This window comes from Cebidichthys violaceus, unplaced genomic scaffold (genome assembly GCF_023349555.1).
Source record: "Cebidichthys violaceus isolate CVI_PGR_0920_01 unplaced genomic scaffold, fCebVio1.0.p SCAF_14, whole genome shotgun sequence".
Taxonomy (NCBI): Eukaryota; Metazoa; Chordata; class Actinopteri; order Perciformes; family Stichaeidae; genus Cebidichthys; species Cebidichthys violaceus.
The window spans coordinates 1352239-1367802 of NW_027176307.1; the positions used below are offsets into that span (position 1 = coordinate 1352239).

At 41.9% G+C, this 15564-nt stretch overlaps 1 protein-coding gene across 1 annotated transcript in view; it reads right to left on the reverse strand.

Annotated features, from left to right (window-relative positions):
• Positions 1 to 15564, reverse strand: part of ryr3 (ryanodine receptor 3) — a 109118-nt gene that overhangs the window by 6677 nt on the left and 86877 nt on the right. Inside the window, 28 exon segments of the mRNA XM_068708420.1 lie at positions 299 to 429; positions 528 to 728; positions 1760 to 1846; positions 1994 to 2165; positions 2236 to 2288; positions 2402 to 3684; positions 3800 to 3881; positions 4231 to 4335; positions 4455 to 4583; positions 4672 to 4760; positions 4918 to 4998; positions 5853 to 5867; positions 6783 to 6856; positions 6954 to 7030; positions 7194 to 7273; positions 7684 to 7783; positions 7915 to 7968; positions 8063 to 8114; positions 8454 to 8566; positions 9281 to 9668; positions 10792 to 10904; positions 11243 to 11377; positions 11462 to 11521; positions 11958 to 12125; positions 14022 to 14114; positions 14232 to 14319; positions 14560 to 14705; positions 15020 to 15114. Coding sequence (XP_068564521.1) covers positions 299 to 429; positions 528 to 728; positions 1760 to 1846; positions 1994 to 2165; positions 2236 to 2288; positions 2402 to 3684; positions 3800 to 3881; positions 4231 to 4335; positions 4455 to 4583; positions 4672 to 4760; positions 4918 to 4998; positions 5853 to 5867; positions 6783 to 6856; positions 6954 to 7030; positions 7194 to 7273; positions 7684 to 7783; positions 7915 to 7968; positions 8063 to 8114; positions 8454 to 8566; positions 9281 to 9668; positions 10792 to 10904; positions 11243 to 11377; positions 11462 to 11521; positions 11958 to 12125; positions 14022 to 14114; positions 14232 to 14319; positions 14560 to 14705; positions 15020 to 15114 — 4264 coding nt within the window.

A 15564-nucleotide genomic window follows, 5' to 3' on the forward strand; every position in this document is an offset into this window, starting at 1 on the left:
TGCAGCGGGTATTGTCTGCGTGGAGTTTGGAACCGTTTCCCCACACGACCGCTTTCGACGTTCCCTGAATAACGGTGACCTGAGCAAGCTGCAGGGGTCATTCCACCGGGGCCTTTTAAAAGTACAGAGTTCGGTACTCACCCCTAGTTCTGTGTGATAATCTGTGTTGGTGATGAAAAAATGAATCCCATTTTCTTCGCAAAGACAAGTTGCTAAATGATCCATCATATAAATCATTAAGAGGATCCAGATTGGAGACTGCTGTTAATGCCGGGTGTGAACGAGGCCAGTGACTCACGGGGTGTTGATGACCAGTCGATCCCACTGGCCCTTGATGTCATCGTCACCCGGCTGTTCGGTGATGTAGAGACCATCAAATTCAAGCTTCCTGGCAATCTCTTTCTCCCTCTTGAACACCACCAAAGGAACCTTGTGGCAAACATATTAAGATGGGTAACTAAAGCTGTAGCTTACACACAGGAATTATCGCCTCGGTGAAGTAGTAATAGCATCGTAAATATACCTACCTTCAGACAGTAGTACCCGAACAGACACACAAATGAGATGACTGTGTGGAATACAGCCAGGAAGCGCAGGGTCGGTAACATGTAGCCGGTGCTCTCCTGCAGGACAAACTCATCCATGTCGAACAATGTGTTCGCACCATCATCTTCCTCGCCGTCCCACGTTTTATCCTCATCTATTTCTTCATCAGCTTCACCGGTGACCTAAAAAGCAAAGAGTGTTCACCACATAAACAGTGAATGATCAGTGTTGTTTTGTTTTCGTGGCGCTGGTGTGTAACATCAACACAGTACGTGCCTCCACCAGTGCACTGTTAACTGTGTTTCTGTACGATCTCATTGGCTTTTTTTCCCCACTACATATTTGTTTTATAGTTTTTTGTTTTACTCTTCCCGTCCTTCAGATTAGTGAACAGATTGTTAGTGATCATCACATTGAAATCAAGGTGTTCACATAATAAGTTCAATGAAACAGCTGGATAGGTCGAGGGATATGTTTTGTATCCCCAAAGCACAGCGATGAGGAGAAGCATGAAATCAGCTCTAGCTTCATTTATGCATCCGTTTGTATGGAACGAGGATTAGGAAAAAATGGTCTAGTTTTGTAACTTTCTCTGAAAGAATTTGCTTGTGTTAAGACAATGTTAGACATTTGAGAAGTTTGGCTTCTTTTGTTGAATAAAAACAGTTGTTAGGTTGTAGAAACACAAGTTTGAGAAACTGAAGAAACGATCACAATTTAAAAACAAGGACTGTTTTTTTTTTGCTTTGGTTACCGAAAGTAATTTCAATGTGAGTGGATCTGAGTTGAAGCACTAGAAATACAGAAAAAGTCAAAATATCACCGAAATGTTTTTGTAACAGTAGATTGAGAAAGTGCAATGCAATAGAAAGAGACTTAGAGAATGACAATCAAGCTTTCGTTCCTCTAAAAAGAATAAAAATGTCAGCAAATGAAAACATTAGATCTGTGTGGACTGAATATAAATGCCAGATTTCAGCATTTTCTACATATTTTTCCACTGTTTTCTCTTGCTCTTTTAATTAGGTCATCCTGTTGCTCCCTCTTCTTCTGAAAAGGTTTAAAAGCACCAACTGTTTATCTCTATGCATCAACTCATACTACTAAACAGTAGTAGAGGGAAATACAAATCACTTTGCATTTTTTTCTACAATTTTCTGGATTTTCAGTTCAAATGTGCACTACATTTGGATGGACACTTGACTTGAGTTACCTTGTAGAAGAGAAGAATGAAGTTGATGGCAAAACACACAAACAGAGCCAGGAAACGCAGCGTGTAGAAGTTACGGGCCAGGAAGTTCTGGAGGGAAAAGGTTTGATTAACTGCTTTGTAATTCATCTGTGCACATTTTAGAAAAAAAAACAAAAACAGGAATGTCTTCTGAAAAAAACAATACAAGACAAGACATTTTGAAACTATTTAAAAGAAAGTATAAGTAGGGCTCACCAGCATCTTGGTCACGTAGACCTCCAGAACAGCAAAGATACTCAACATGAAGGCCGGCGCCGCGTCTTTAGGGTGACTCGATCTGGACTTGGGCTTCTCCTCCGCCACTGGCTCCTTGGCCGCCTCCTCCTCCTCCTCCTTTGGCTTATCCTCCTTTTCCTGGTTCTCTGTGCTGTATTCAAAACAGTTTGTTTTATTTTATATGATGATAATTCATTTTCCTCACACTTCATTTTACTCACTCTGCTTTCTCCGGTTTGTTCTCGGGCATTTCGACAGGCTTGGCAGCAGCTTTCTGTATCGGGACAATTATATTATGAATTAGCTGAAAGACTGAAAACAGCAGACATCTACAGGTTTAAAAATCATTCACCACACGAATGAAGTTATTGAATTGTGACTACAAACCTTCTTGTGTTCGGCGGCGGAGGTCTCTGCACTCAACTCAGAAACATCACCCAGGCCCGGCTCCACATGTTTTCCTCCTTCCTTCTTGGGATTCGACAGTATATCCAACATCGCATCGACCTCCAAGTCGCCCGCCGGTGCCATGGCTGTATCTAATCTTCCCGATGACTCTATGGCCTCCACTTTCTCTCCTTCAATCACGTCTCCGTGGATACCGAACTGGGTTGGGTCAGGCATGTTTCCGAGGATGTCCGTCACCTTTATGTTCTTGGCGCCCTCAACCAGGCCACCGCCAAACATGGAGGACCAGATGACGTGGAAGAACCCAAAGATGAGGCCATAGATTCCCTTGAAGAAGCCGATGAAGAGCATCCAGAAGAAGGAGAAGAAGCCAGTAATAATCTCCTTGATGCTCAGCTTCTTGATTTTCTTGAACTGCTTGCGGACATTTTTAACAGAAAAGATTTGGCGGACATGGCCGATCTTCTTCTTGACTGAGCGGCATGCAGTGGTGAAGGCTGAGGCAGACTCCAGGGCGCCCTCTTCCTCTCCATCCAGCTCGTCCAGGATACTGTGTGCCTCTTCCTCTTCATCCTCCTCAGGCTGTTCAACCACATCTGGCTCAGAGATCTGCGAGGCCAGCTGCATCTCAAAAATGGTGTCCTCGCAGAAATTCACAAACATCTCCATCTTCTCGCTCTCCGTGCCCTCGTTGACCACATCAAAGATGAACTGACGCTTGGACTCTTTGACCTGTGGCTTCTCCCACTGCTCACGGCTCGACTCGCTGATCTCAAAGTACACCCTCTCTATCCGCTTTGCGCTGCCCATGATTTCAATACGACCCAGATAAGGCTCAAAGTAGCTCAGTACACTCTCTGCGAGGTCTAAGAAGGTGGCGAGTCTGGAGTCGTGTGGCATGTGTTCCGACAGGTTGGTCAGCAGCACTGCCATGTTGAAGCCGATGTCTTTGGCCGGCTCGTGGAACCGCTCCACAAACTCCTTGTAATTGAACATGTCATTCTCATCAGCCTCTGCACACGAGAGCAAGAATTCAATCTCAGACTGGCTGTACTGCATCTGGCTCTCCATTGACTTCTGGAACTCCTTCTTTGAAATCATGCCTTTGCACTCCGGGTCATACTCTCTGAAGCTGTCCGAGGACGTCAGGTCCTTCAGTTTGAGGAACATATCAAAGAACTTGAGGATCATCTCCACGTTGCTAGAAGACTCCACCAGGGTGTCCACCATCTGCTTTCCAATTGTTCCGTTCACCACATTACCTAATGACACAAAAACACAATGTATTATGTACGACAGACGCGTGCTTGAACTGTATTGACATGTTTGTGTTCTTGCTCATTTCTTTGCCAGCAAATGACAGCTTCAGGCTCTTACCCTCTAGCAGAGACAGCAACATGACAATCATGTCCTTCTGTAAATCCATCAGCTGCTTCAACAGCTCAATCTGACTGGCGTCCTACAGAGAGATTAGAGTCTGTCAGTTAAAGCTTTACTCTGGAGGAGTTTGAATGCCTTTACTACAAGATAATCATTAAAGAAGTCCAATAGAAGTTGTGTAAAACGTATCAAATTACTAAGCTATCATAGTTTTATGTGTCATAATGTTCTATGGTTTAAGACAGTGATGTGAGATATATTGAGATACATGTTTGGGGTCACAAGATGATAAAAGAGTAAGAAGGAAGAGAGTACTTCTGTTGAACAAAAGATTTGCTTGTTTTAGATGTATCCTCTCATGCTGAACTATTTTTTTTTTTGTATAAGGAGATGCTTTTCAAGTAGAACAATTACTTGGTTTATTGTACCTGAGACAGCTTCATTTGCATGTTGGCAAATACATGCAAGAAGCCAACAACTGCATCCCAAAGTCTGCTGTGAGCTAAACTCTGCTGGTTCCCAATACAAGGGCCCTGTAGGGAAGAGATGATGGCAAAGAAAGGAAAAAAACACAAGATGAAATATTTGTAAAGGTCATTTCAATCTTTACATTGTGGCTTTAATAGTGTTGACCGAGGGATCAGCTTCTTACCTGAATATACTCAGTCAGTGAGTTGAATATCTGCTTGGCAACGGATAAAGCTTTGGAGAAGTTGAATCTTCCAGGATCATCAATGACATCTTTGCCGGAGTAGTACCAGTAGAAGTCACTGATCGATTCCTAGAGAGCAGGATCGCATTGGTAGACAATGAAAATAAGGGCGCAAGTAATAGTGAGTGAAGATTCTTTATATTTGTGTTTTACAAACCTGAAGACGTAGCAGATAGTCCACAGTGCTGATAATGATGTTGACTGTGGTTGTGTTTCCAGTTTGGGTTCTCAGGAAGTTCTGGAAATCTGACAAAAAGAAGTATTTTCTCATCCATGTCCTTCCTCTTCTTATGGATCACTGTGCCATCGTGGCGCAGTGCAGAAACAATTTATACAAACAAAGCAATGCTCCAGTTTCCGATGAAGATGCATGACTTTAAAACAAGCAGAAGTGCGAGCTCACCTCCATTGTGCCCCTCGCACAGAAGTTGCAAAAACCGGAACAGATCTTTAGTAAATTCATCATTCTGTAGCACCTTGGAACCTTAGAAGAAAAGAGATCTTAGTGACAACTATGACCCTACAAAAAGTAATACAAGTATTTATATATTCAACATAACAAGGCCTAATAATATGTAAAATCCCTTCAGAAGCAATTAATATGAGGCAAGCAGGACAGCTTTCATGTTTAATACATAATTGAAGTCCAGGGCCTTTAGATTGCAGCTTTAAAACTGAATCCAAAGTGCTTTTTTGTAAAAATGCTCTCATATTAAACAACAACGAAACACTTGGACATTTCCATAAGCTGGAGGAAGCCTGACAACTTTCACATGTTGGCGGGGTTTGAGTTTGATGAAGGGTGTCATTTCAAGACAAAGAGCAGGTGGACAGACGTGGTTTACGTAATTTTACTTAAAGGATCAACCAGATAATCCAGTCAGCTAAACAAAATGAGCACTGATACATTTCTGTGAGCAGATAAGACCATGTGAAAGTTAGACATCTGTATGGAAACCAGCTTTGTGAAATACGCCCAAAATCCAAAGCAAGACAAAGCTTTGCTTAGGCTGTGGAAGAGTCCACAAACCTTCAGTCAAACCCTTGAGATGTGGCACTGATAGCCTTAGAACAGCAGCTTTGAGCATCAGTATTAGGATTTGCATAGCTAAATGTTAACATTAAAGGAATGGGAACAAATAACACACAAAAGGACAAGCAATGGATTCTTGAAGATCCCCTTTCTGTGTACACTCTGCATGCAGTTTGTCCCTACAGACATCTGTGGGAGGGAGAGACTGGCTACCAAATAAAGCAGGGAGAATGAACCACAGATATGGAGGAGACATTCAGGGTGGAAGCAGAGCCATATCAAGATGATCTAAATGTGCTATTTACCACGCTGAGAGTTGGCTGCCATCGATGTTTTTTTTTTTTGTTTTTAAATGACAGGAAGGAGACAAACAATACACGAAGACATAAGCAAAAAGAGAGGACATTGAATTATAATACAAAGAATTATGAATATATCGTCTACAAGTGAAAAACAAAGTCATGCAGTTAAAAAGAATAGTTTTAGACAGGGGGGGGGTGTCTGGGTTGTGTCTACGTTGTATCCAACGAGATGAGAACTAATTAAGTATTTAGTCATGGCGAAAAATTCACAACAGTGACACGAGTAGTAACACTGAATTGTTAAACACAGAACTCGGTGGAAATGTTGGGGACAGAATGATGAAGAGACGAACATTTGATGGGGAAAAAAGCGTCAAAGTGAAGAGTGTTTGTTAAAAGTTGGAGAGAGATTTGTTTTTAATGCTGGACCATGTCCTTTTAGACTCACAAACCACTGCTGTGAAGTACATGACAGCATACATACATTATTTAATATCATCACAAAGGTTAACAGAAAGAGGCTTTATACTTCTATTAAGTCCCATAGTAAATATTACACAGTCCCATAATATATCTAAAACTCACGCCTGCTTGTTTTACTGTTGATGAAATGGCTTCAAGACTGTAGCGCAAGCATCAAACTATTTGTATAAATCAAAATTCACATTGATAGCGATGCCTTTTTTATTGTTTAATCTACAAGGGCCATACAGAAACTACTAATCAGGAACAAGCATTTCACAATGGACATTCATGGACACCTAGGTGATGCCGTTGTCATGGTTCAGCATTAGTTTAGTGACGGGAAAACGATAAGGTGTTTTACTTAACTTCACAAGAAACCTTTGTCAAAAATGTGATTCTCAGAAGACTGAGGCGGGGGAAACCGGTCGAATCAAACCTGCCCATCTAGAAAGACTTCTCTGGACTTACTTGAACCTTCCTCTGTCGCCATGCCAAGTCCTTCTGCTTTGTTCTGCCTCTCAAATGCATTCAAGTCCAAAACACTGGGCAAAGAAAACTCAAAAGTAAAACAGAAGCACTCGACGTAAGCACAGAAATTCATTTTTTTTTTGCGGCATAGATAACATAACAGCATAGCACCTGCAAGACTGCATCAGTCCTGAGAGACTCTTGAAGAAGCCTGCATCTCTTTTCTCTTTCAGGTAATCAAGCATTTTCTGGGATAAGAGATGAAATGCATTAAACATCCTACTGTCGAAAACAGGCGCTACTCCAGTGTGGTTTCTGAATATGTTGATGGTTGGACAGAAGAATAAGAACGACACAGTAAATAGGACAAAAAGATGAATATAATTGGATATTTCAGCTGCATGATCTGACCTGCTGAACTTGCACATTGCCTCCATTTAAGATGGAGATTCCTAGTTTGAGGGTGCAGGTCACCATGGGGCCCAGACGTCCTGATTAAAAAGAGCAAGATAAAAGCTGAAAGTCAACAAACATGGAGGACAGAAGTTTGACTGATAATGAAGGATAAATCCCAGCAGCAGATCAGAGGGTCTTTAAACGAGTCTGTGTGCCAATGGCAAGGATACATTTCAGGGTACCAAAAACATATTACATTATGTTTTAGATGGCAGGTTAGCTTTTTTGTGTTGTCACTTTTATGGTCTCATACATATTCATAGTTTACTTCAGAATTTTATTCTCGTCATCAATGAAAAACCTTTTAAATGCATTTAAACTTAACGGAGCTAAAGCTCCCCAGAAAAAAAAAAAGAGCTTGTAAAACAGCAGAAAGGTTACAGAATGATTTCCTTTAAAGTGTCTGCACAATGTTGAGCCGCAGAAACGACCAGCTCATCGTTACCTTTACTGGCGCTGCTCATCTGTAGCACCATCTCTGCGGCCCCACGGGCGTGCAGCCTCGCCTGCTGATACAGGATCTTTTGCTTTTCCATCTCTTTTTCCTGAGGAGCAGCACAAACGCACCGCAGTCATCATCATCAGCATCATCAGCATGAGCTTTAATGTACCTGTTCTGAGTATTTCAAGGTGACTTTTTTAAGAATGTAACACAGACTTTGTTATGAGAGCACACCTCAAAAGTCTTTTCTTTCCCTTCCTCTTCTTCCTCCTCATCCTCTGCACAGCTCTGAAGACACAAAGGTCAACATTCATGACGTTAAATCAAGTCTTTCCAGAATGATTCAATTATTAAACATAAAAAATAACTTAAAGGCCACTACCTTTGCCATCATGTCTGCATACGCAATATACAAAGGATCTTCTTCCAAGTGACTGAAAAGAAGTATCAAAACATGTTTTATTGTTATATTTTATACTACATACAACAGGAGTACATACAATTATATTTGTTTAACAATGTAAGTACTACAACCTCAGTGATTAAATCATATTTACAGTATGTCACTCTAGAGTCAGTTGACTTCTTAAAGAGGAAATGATTTATTGAAATTCAAAAGCTCAAAGTAGCACATTTTAACTAAACCACACATACACCAGAATTGTGAAACATCTTCCATCGTTACCGTTAAGCTCATTGAAAGAAATATGACAGAATTTCAAATGCATGCTCACTGTTACATAGACTCATGTTCAGCAGCTTGACTCTCTCACCTTCTCTCTGTCAGAGCGTTGTGGCTGAAGTGGAGGATGAGTTGGTGAAGAGGGTCTGGCTGGATCTCAGCCACCTCCTCTTCCTCCTCCTCCACAATTTTCATTGGGGTTTTCTGCAGGAGTCCACAGGTGAGAACAGTTAGCATTGTCTCATCTGACCACTAATCTTCCCTCTAATAAAACATCTTTTTTTTTATTATCTTCACAAACCTACTGACAATTGTGCCCATTCACACGTGTGTCAAAAACCCTGTAAAGAGTCGGTAACATTCAACGAGCACTAGCATGCAGATGTCGGTTTTTTTTGTCATGTCCTGGTGGTCCGTGGAAAGGACAGGGCAAAGGAAGTTAAGAGAGGATGATGAACAGCGTTGAAACCAGTGTTCAAATACATGCATGTTACAGCAAACAGATGCAAGCAGTAAGCCATTTGGTGATATGACTTTGAACATGAAGGATGACGCTGACAGTGTATAGGAGCATTACAAAGAGGGACTACACAAATGTCCACGAGTCCAAACTAATCTTGACGGACTTTAAATCCCCAACGAGAAGCAACTGTATCTAAGGCTGTACTTTATTCTCATTCAATGGCACAGTTTTAGTGTCTTTATGAATGTGCTGCACATCTGCGTACAAAGATCTAATGAAATGTGATCTTCACATGACTACGCAAGCATGCCACCGACGTCACGGCCACAGAACGTACTGTAACGTCACCTTTACACACTACAGACTTACAGAGTACAGCGAAAAGACAACTGATGGGTTGGATCCAGATCTGACAGCCAAACAGCTAATGACTCCAATTCAAAGGCTCTCCTTACCACGGCTGTCAGAAAGGCATAGCCTGCTTTCCTAGAGACGTGAGCACCGGAGCTGGCCCTGTGTCTCCTGAGTTGGTCATGCAGCCTCTGACCCCTGACGGATCTCTGTTTGAAGGGTTTTGCACGCCTAGAGCGAGGGCCGCCCCTGGGTGCTTTGGGCGAGGTCCCCACCCGGGTGCGCTCCCAAGGCTCGACGGGCGCAGCGCTAAAGAAGCATTCGGCAGACAGGACTGGCAGAGGGGCGCCAACGCAGGGCACATGGGGCAAGGGCAAGGCGAGCCCAGTACTTACTGCCAGATCCTGAACTAGCTTCTCCTCAAAGGAGTACTCCTCTGCCTCTATCCAAAGTCTCTGATAGGCCGGGATGAAGAAGTTGATAGCGCGATGCCTGGGGAGGGGGGAGGTGAGGGGAGGTTGGGAGGAATGGAGGGTAGTGGGGAGGGAGGTACAGTGGCATTAGGGTTGGGTTCTGGTGAGTTTTTGGAGGAGACAGGAAGGAGAGATGAAGGAGGGGAAGGGGTTACAGGAATTGCATTTCAGGCAGGGGGGGGTGATTGGTCAATGTGGGACCCACTGGCTCTTCTGACTGGTCACGTTTGGTCTCTGAAATAACTACAGTTCCTTCCATCAGGTTGTAAAATTCATTAGAGGAGCATGCACACTTTAGGGGAAATATGCAGTTTTCCAACAAATAGGTGCATCGACAACTTTGTTTCTTGCAATTATTAGAAAGAAATATTTAAAAAAGATGCACATATGTGTCGTAACACTACACAACTTTTGAAAAAACAGATCTTTAAGAGCAGGAACCAAAATAACATGAAACAGTTTTTATACTGTATAGTACTGTAATCAAACATACTTTTGTAAACCAGGTAGTCAACTAATAAACGTCAAAATTGTTTTGAATAGATTTCTTTCTTTCTTTCTGTCTTTCTTCCTCTCTCCTTTCTTCAATCCTTCCTTGCACACCTGAAATGAAACAAAGGCCTGCAGCTTGCAGTGTGTTTCCGCTTTCCAAATAAGTTTGTTTTTTCGGTCAATTCTGGGGCTCATGCTAGCTGACCAATCAGAATCAACAGTGTAGAAACAATTGGTTGGCAGGTAGGCAGAGGTCGGTCCACAGCCTGGTGGATGAAGGGGGGGGATTGAACTGATGAAGCATTCGCCCTGTAGTTTCACTTTACCGTCAGCAGGGAGAACAGGCGGTCAAAGCTGGAGGCTTTGAATGCCCTTTCCAGCCAAACCTCCCGATAGCCATTCAGGAAGTAATTATTATTTTTGTATCTGAGGGAGGATGAGGTAGTGTTATGCAAGAAAACAACACAGAGGAGAGAATGTCATTAGGGAGGTGATGAGGGGTTTACATGGACACACAATCCAGAAATAAAATGCCCCAACCCCCCCGACGACTACTCGGTGATTGCCTGTTATGTTCGGTTAGATTGAGATAAAGCAATGTCTTAATTGGGTTTTTATGTCAATATTGCATTATTGACATTGTAAATCACCTGGGTAGATTGTAGAGTGGAGCCATGCGGAAACACGCCACCACGGCACGCTTACGCTGTTTGGACAGGAGCTTCTGCCTGAAACACTTCTTATTTCTCAGAGGCTGCTCCACCTGAGGGATGAAGCAATGACGACGGTGAAACGCAAAGTGGGGACCAGTTGTGTAGTGACAAAGATGCTATATGCTTGCTACTGTATTGCAGCAACAAATGAAGATCTTCATTATCAATTAATCTGTTTCCAAACTGCTTGTTATGTCCAAACAACAGTCCCAAACCCCAAATTGTTCTAATTCAAAATAAAATAAAAGACAGAAAAACAGGACATGATTTGAATAGATTGTTGCCTAATAATCAAAGCTGCCTTTCGTGCCATAATGTGTCACCTGAGCAGATATAGATTTTGTGTCTGAAAGGACGTCCTGTGATGAATTGTTGTGTATGTTTCTACCTGCTCCAGGTGGAAGACTGCAGCTGAGATGCTCTGCACTCGGTCCACCGTGTGTTCCGAGTTTGCAGGTTCCTCGCTCTTCACCACCACGTCGTGGTACAAGTTCAGCTGCCACTGAACCGCTGGGTCATCAGACTACGACACATTCACACTCAAAATCAATAAAGAAACAGCAGCGTTGTACTTGTATCACTGAAACTGATCTTCTCATCGTCTCACCTTGTCCTGAAGATGGAAATTCTGACGCAAGTGCTCCTTCACCTCATCGTCTGTGTCTTTCTATGAAGCGAAAGGGTATTCATATCAGAGTAAGAAATGCATTGTTAATACCCTATTAGTAGAAGACTTTAAAAGTAAATGGACAGGGTGCTTCTATTTCTGTATTAAGCTATCACATTGGACAACATTTGAAACACATTTGTAATTCCATAACTCACTGAATGTGTACCGCACCAAAGAAGACATTTATAGTTGGTTAAGGGCTTTAATTTGCATCACAACAAAACTTCCTCAATTCTTTTAAACTCCCTCTAAATAATCCCCAGCATAATGAAATAAAAGCTGAAGTCTGTGATGCAAAGAACGACCAGACGATTACATAAGACTGGTCAAGAGGCACCGCTCTGCCTTAATATAAAGTACATGTATCTCATCTTGGGAGCGCCGAGCCAACGGGCCTCTGATCTTGGGTCCAGTAGTGTGAACTAGGCATTACCAGACTGTAGCGTATCTTGGCGAGGGAGATGAGCTCCTGGTCTCCTGGGGTGCACATGTTGAGGCCGATGGGGAGCAATTTCTTCAGTGCAGCGACGATAAGGGAGGTCTGGATGGAGTAGTACTCGCCTCGACGCCGCTTGTGCTTCCTCTCCTGGTCGCCCCCAGACTACAGAGAGGAAGGAGAGAATTAAATCTTAAAAGACATACCTTTTTAACACTGGTTACTTCCTCACAATTATTTCAACTTGCCCTATCTTGTATTTGTAATTTAACTTTATGCTATTTCATTGTCCTTGTTTAATTATTTTATTGTAAATATGATTAGTTTTTGCTTTTTATCTACAGCTCTTTGTGTTGCATTTCATGCTTGACTTGTGCCACAGGAAAAAATAAAAAGTATTATCATAAACTTTTATCATCAATGGGATTTAGAGAGCAAAAATAATCCAGCTCACTCAAATACCATCCGGTTGTGCAACAGTCTATTATTGTATGCGTTTTGTTCTTTGGTTTATCGTGTTTATTTATTATTGTACTGTATACGCAATATACAAGCAGTCATCCGGGATCAAGAGCTGAGGAGATTTGCTCCACTGTGAGCTATTGCGTCAAAAACAACCCAAGAGCGCAAATAAATAAAGTGTCCGGCTCCGCCAAAACAAATAAACAACAAACTCCCACAGTGACAGCTTGTTGAGCGACTGCTGGACCAAACACCGCCAACATCCAGATATATGACCCGACTTTACCACAACAAATTATCCGCATGAAGTGTCACGTCGTAAACCCTCGATGTGGAGGTGAATTTGAGAGGTTTGAACTCATACGGTTGATTTGTAGAACATCTCCCGTCTACATATTCACTGTGCTCAGCACATGTCTATTAAAAACCCAGGAGAAGTGCTTCGAAGGACTTTTCCTCTCATTAGCGAAGTCTGTAGCAAAAAAACGGAGCGCAAGTGGATCCCGTCAGGTAAAGTATTCAGGTCGTGTTCAGCTTTTGCAAAGTGCTGACACCGTGAATAGGACAGCAGGTGAGGAGTGAGACAAGTCCAACATGAAGCCAGAGAGAACTAAGATGTACTCTGGCCCATCTCCTGGGTTCATCACAGGACATCTGTCTTACAGAATGAAGACGTCCCCTCTTCCACAGAAAGGTTATTCATCTTGGGAGGCCTGTGAGCTGCCTCGCCTTCACTGAGTAAACGTTACCTACACTCTCTTAAAGCTTAACGGGCTTGAATTCAGATCTTTACTGTCTGAAAACCTAAACCATTAGCGCAATGCTAATAACTTAAGTATTTATTGGCCAGACGATGACATTTCAGGTTTGCAGAGCTCAATTACGGACCCACATGAAGTTCATGCAGACGGAAGATTTGTCAGTGTTGATTGCTACTGTTCCCAAGTAAAAACTAAAGGAAATAAATGAATAAATGCCTGTTTAATTGAAGTGATTTCTTTAATATTTTATAGGTCATTCAGTCTCTCAATACTTAGACTCCCCTGACATTTGTGGTACTCAGTCCCGCTAGCCCTTTTAGCTAAAGAGGTAAATATTAAAGAAATGGCTCACAAATATAAAAGTATCCGTTTAAAAATGGCCGAGTATTTTTCTCAAACAGCTGGCTACTGTAGTTCTTAGCCTGTTTTTCACTTGTTTTAGTAACATTTGCTATTTTTGCCACAAATAAATACACATTTGGTGCTTAAGTGAGTATTTACGACTGGAGCGTTTATGTCCGATTGACTTGAAATAAACTACAGTGCCCATGATCTTCGTAATGAAAAAACTTCAATATGACTCGTTGAGAAGTTTTTAATAGTTTCTGGCCTAAAATTGAGCAGAAGAACAAGATGCATTGGGCTTTGGATACAAAAAGAATGAATTAATTGTTGGATTAAATTAAGCTTTGCTACAAAGATGTTTTTACTAATCAAGTTAATCAAGAATTCTTTTTTTTGCCCCAATCACTTTCATAAGTCTTTTTCATAAAGCTAACCATCGGCAATATCAAATATTTTGTCTTCACCCATACCACATGTAATGCATTACATTTACCTTGGACATCTTCGCCTTGCCCTCTCCAGTCAGGAAGCCCAAATTGTTGATCTCATTCTGAACCACAAAGTTTTGCTCCTCACGCTTAAAGTTCTGGGTTCAGAGGAGAAAGAAAAGACATTAATCAAGAAAGACAACCCTTTAAGACCAGCATACTGTTATCAAACGTCATATTGTGATATGACTTCTTGATTGAATAGTAAGACTTACATGGGACTTGCACCAGAGGATGAAGATCTCCGCCACCATCCTGAAGAGCTCGTTGGAGTCTCCATCCGGCTGCTTCAGCCACCTGGACCTGGAATGGACGGAGACATGAACCAGACATTTTTTATTGAGTTACATTACGTCGTGTTACATCTGTGCAGGTCACGGCGATACTAAGCTTTCATAAATCAGACATATAGGTGGATAAAGCTCAGGGACTACAGGAAAACAATCATGATGTTTAAAACTGGACAAACTAATGTTTGATGATAAAAAAAATCCCCCTGAAAATCTTGCAATAGAGACTATTCTTTCTCTGCTGATATTGTACCTGTTGTTGTCCACATAACGGATGAGCATGGGGTAGAAGGCGTAGAGGTCTCTGCAGAGCACAGCAAACTCATCCAGGATGAGCAGCTCGGCCTCCTGGTTGTCACTTTTACCGTCGGCCTTCAGCAGCTCCTCTTCAGCCACAACCTTCGTTTGCAGCACATCAACAACTCATCTCCAGCAATCAATGCATTAGCAAAAATGTCCTCACACAAGACCCCTTCCAACTCAGCGGTAATAATCTCCTCCCTGTATGCTCTCTCAGTAAGTGACAGAGTTACTGTTACTCTCAGCAGGTGTGACTAAGCATAAAGTTCGTGGACCAGCTCTTCTGACTACTGACTGCTCCATAAATACACTATAAATTCAGCCCCTTACGATGGAGTCAGCAAAAAAATCTACTTTACCCACAAGTGTCATTGAGCATAGGATACAATGTACATTATATTTTAAGCTCCCACCTTCACTGTCTTCTGCCTCAGTTTGTCCAGTGTGGGCAGGAAGTGGGTCCTCAGCAGATCTGCTCCAGCCTTGCAGATGATTGGCTGAGAGTAGACTGGAGACAGAGACAATGGAAACAGGAAATAATATTGAAAAGATAGTTTAATACAGGATACAGCATAGGAACTTTTTGCTTGTTTAACTTGCATATTCTACATTCATAAAATATTCAAATGTGGTTTTAAAAAGTGAGAAAATGCTTCAGGCTATCTGCCTTCACAGCAGCCAATTATGTTTATCTGGCCTTTCCTGAACTCCCACTGAGGAATGAGCACTAATACATGCAAATATTCTACAAAAACAAAATTAAGGTTTCCACAAGGGCGTCATCATTTAGAATAACTTTGGAGAGATTTTATTATTATGCTGAAGCTTCACTTGTTTGTTAATATTATTTAAAAGAGAAAAGGAGACAGCAGGGCAGTTTCTATCTGTTGAGAACAAAACTCACCACCTGATGACATGTAATTGCATGCTTCCATGAAGATTCATTTGTAAAATTCTC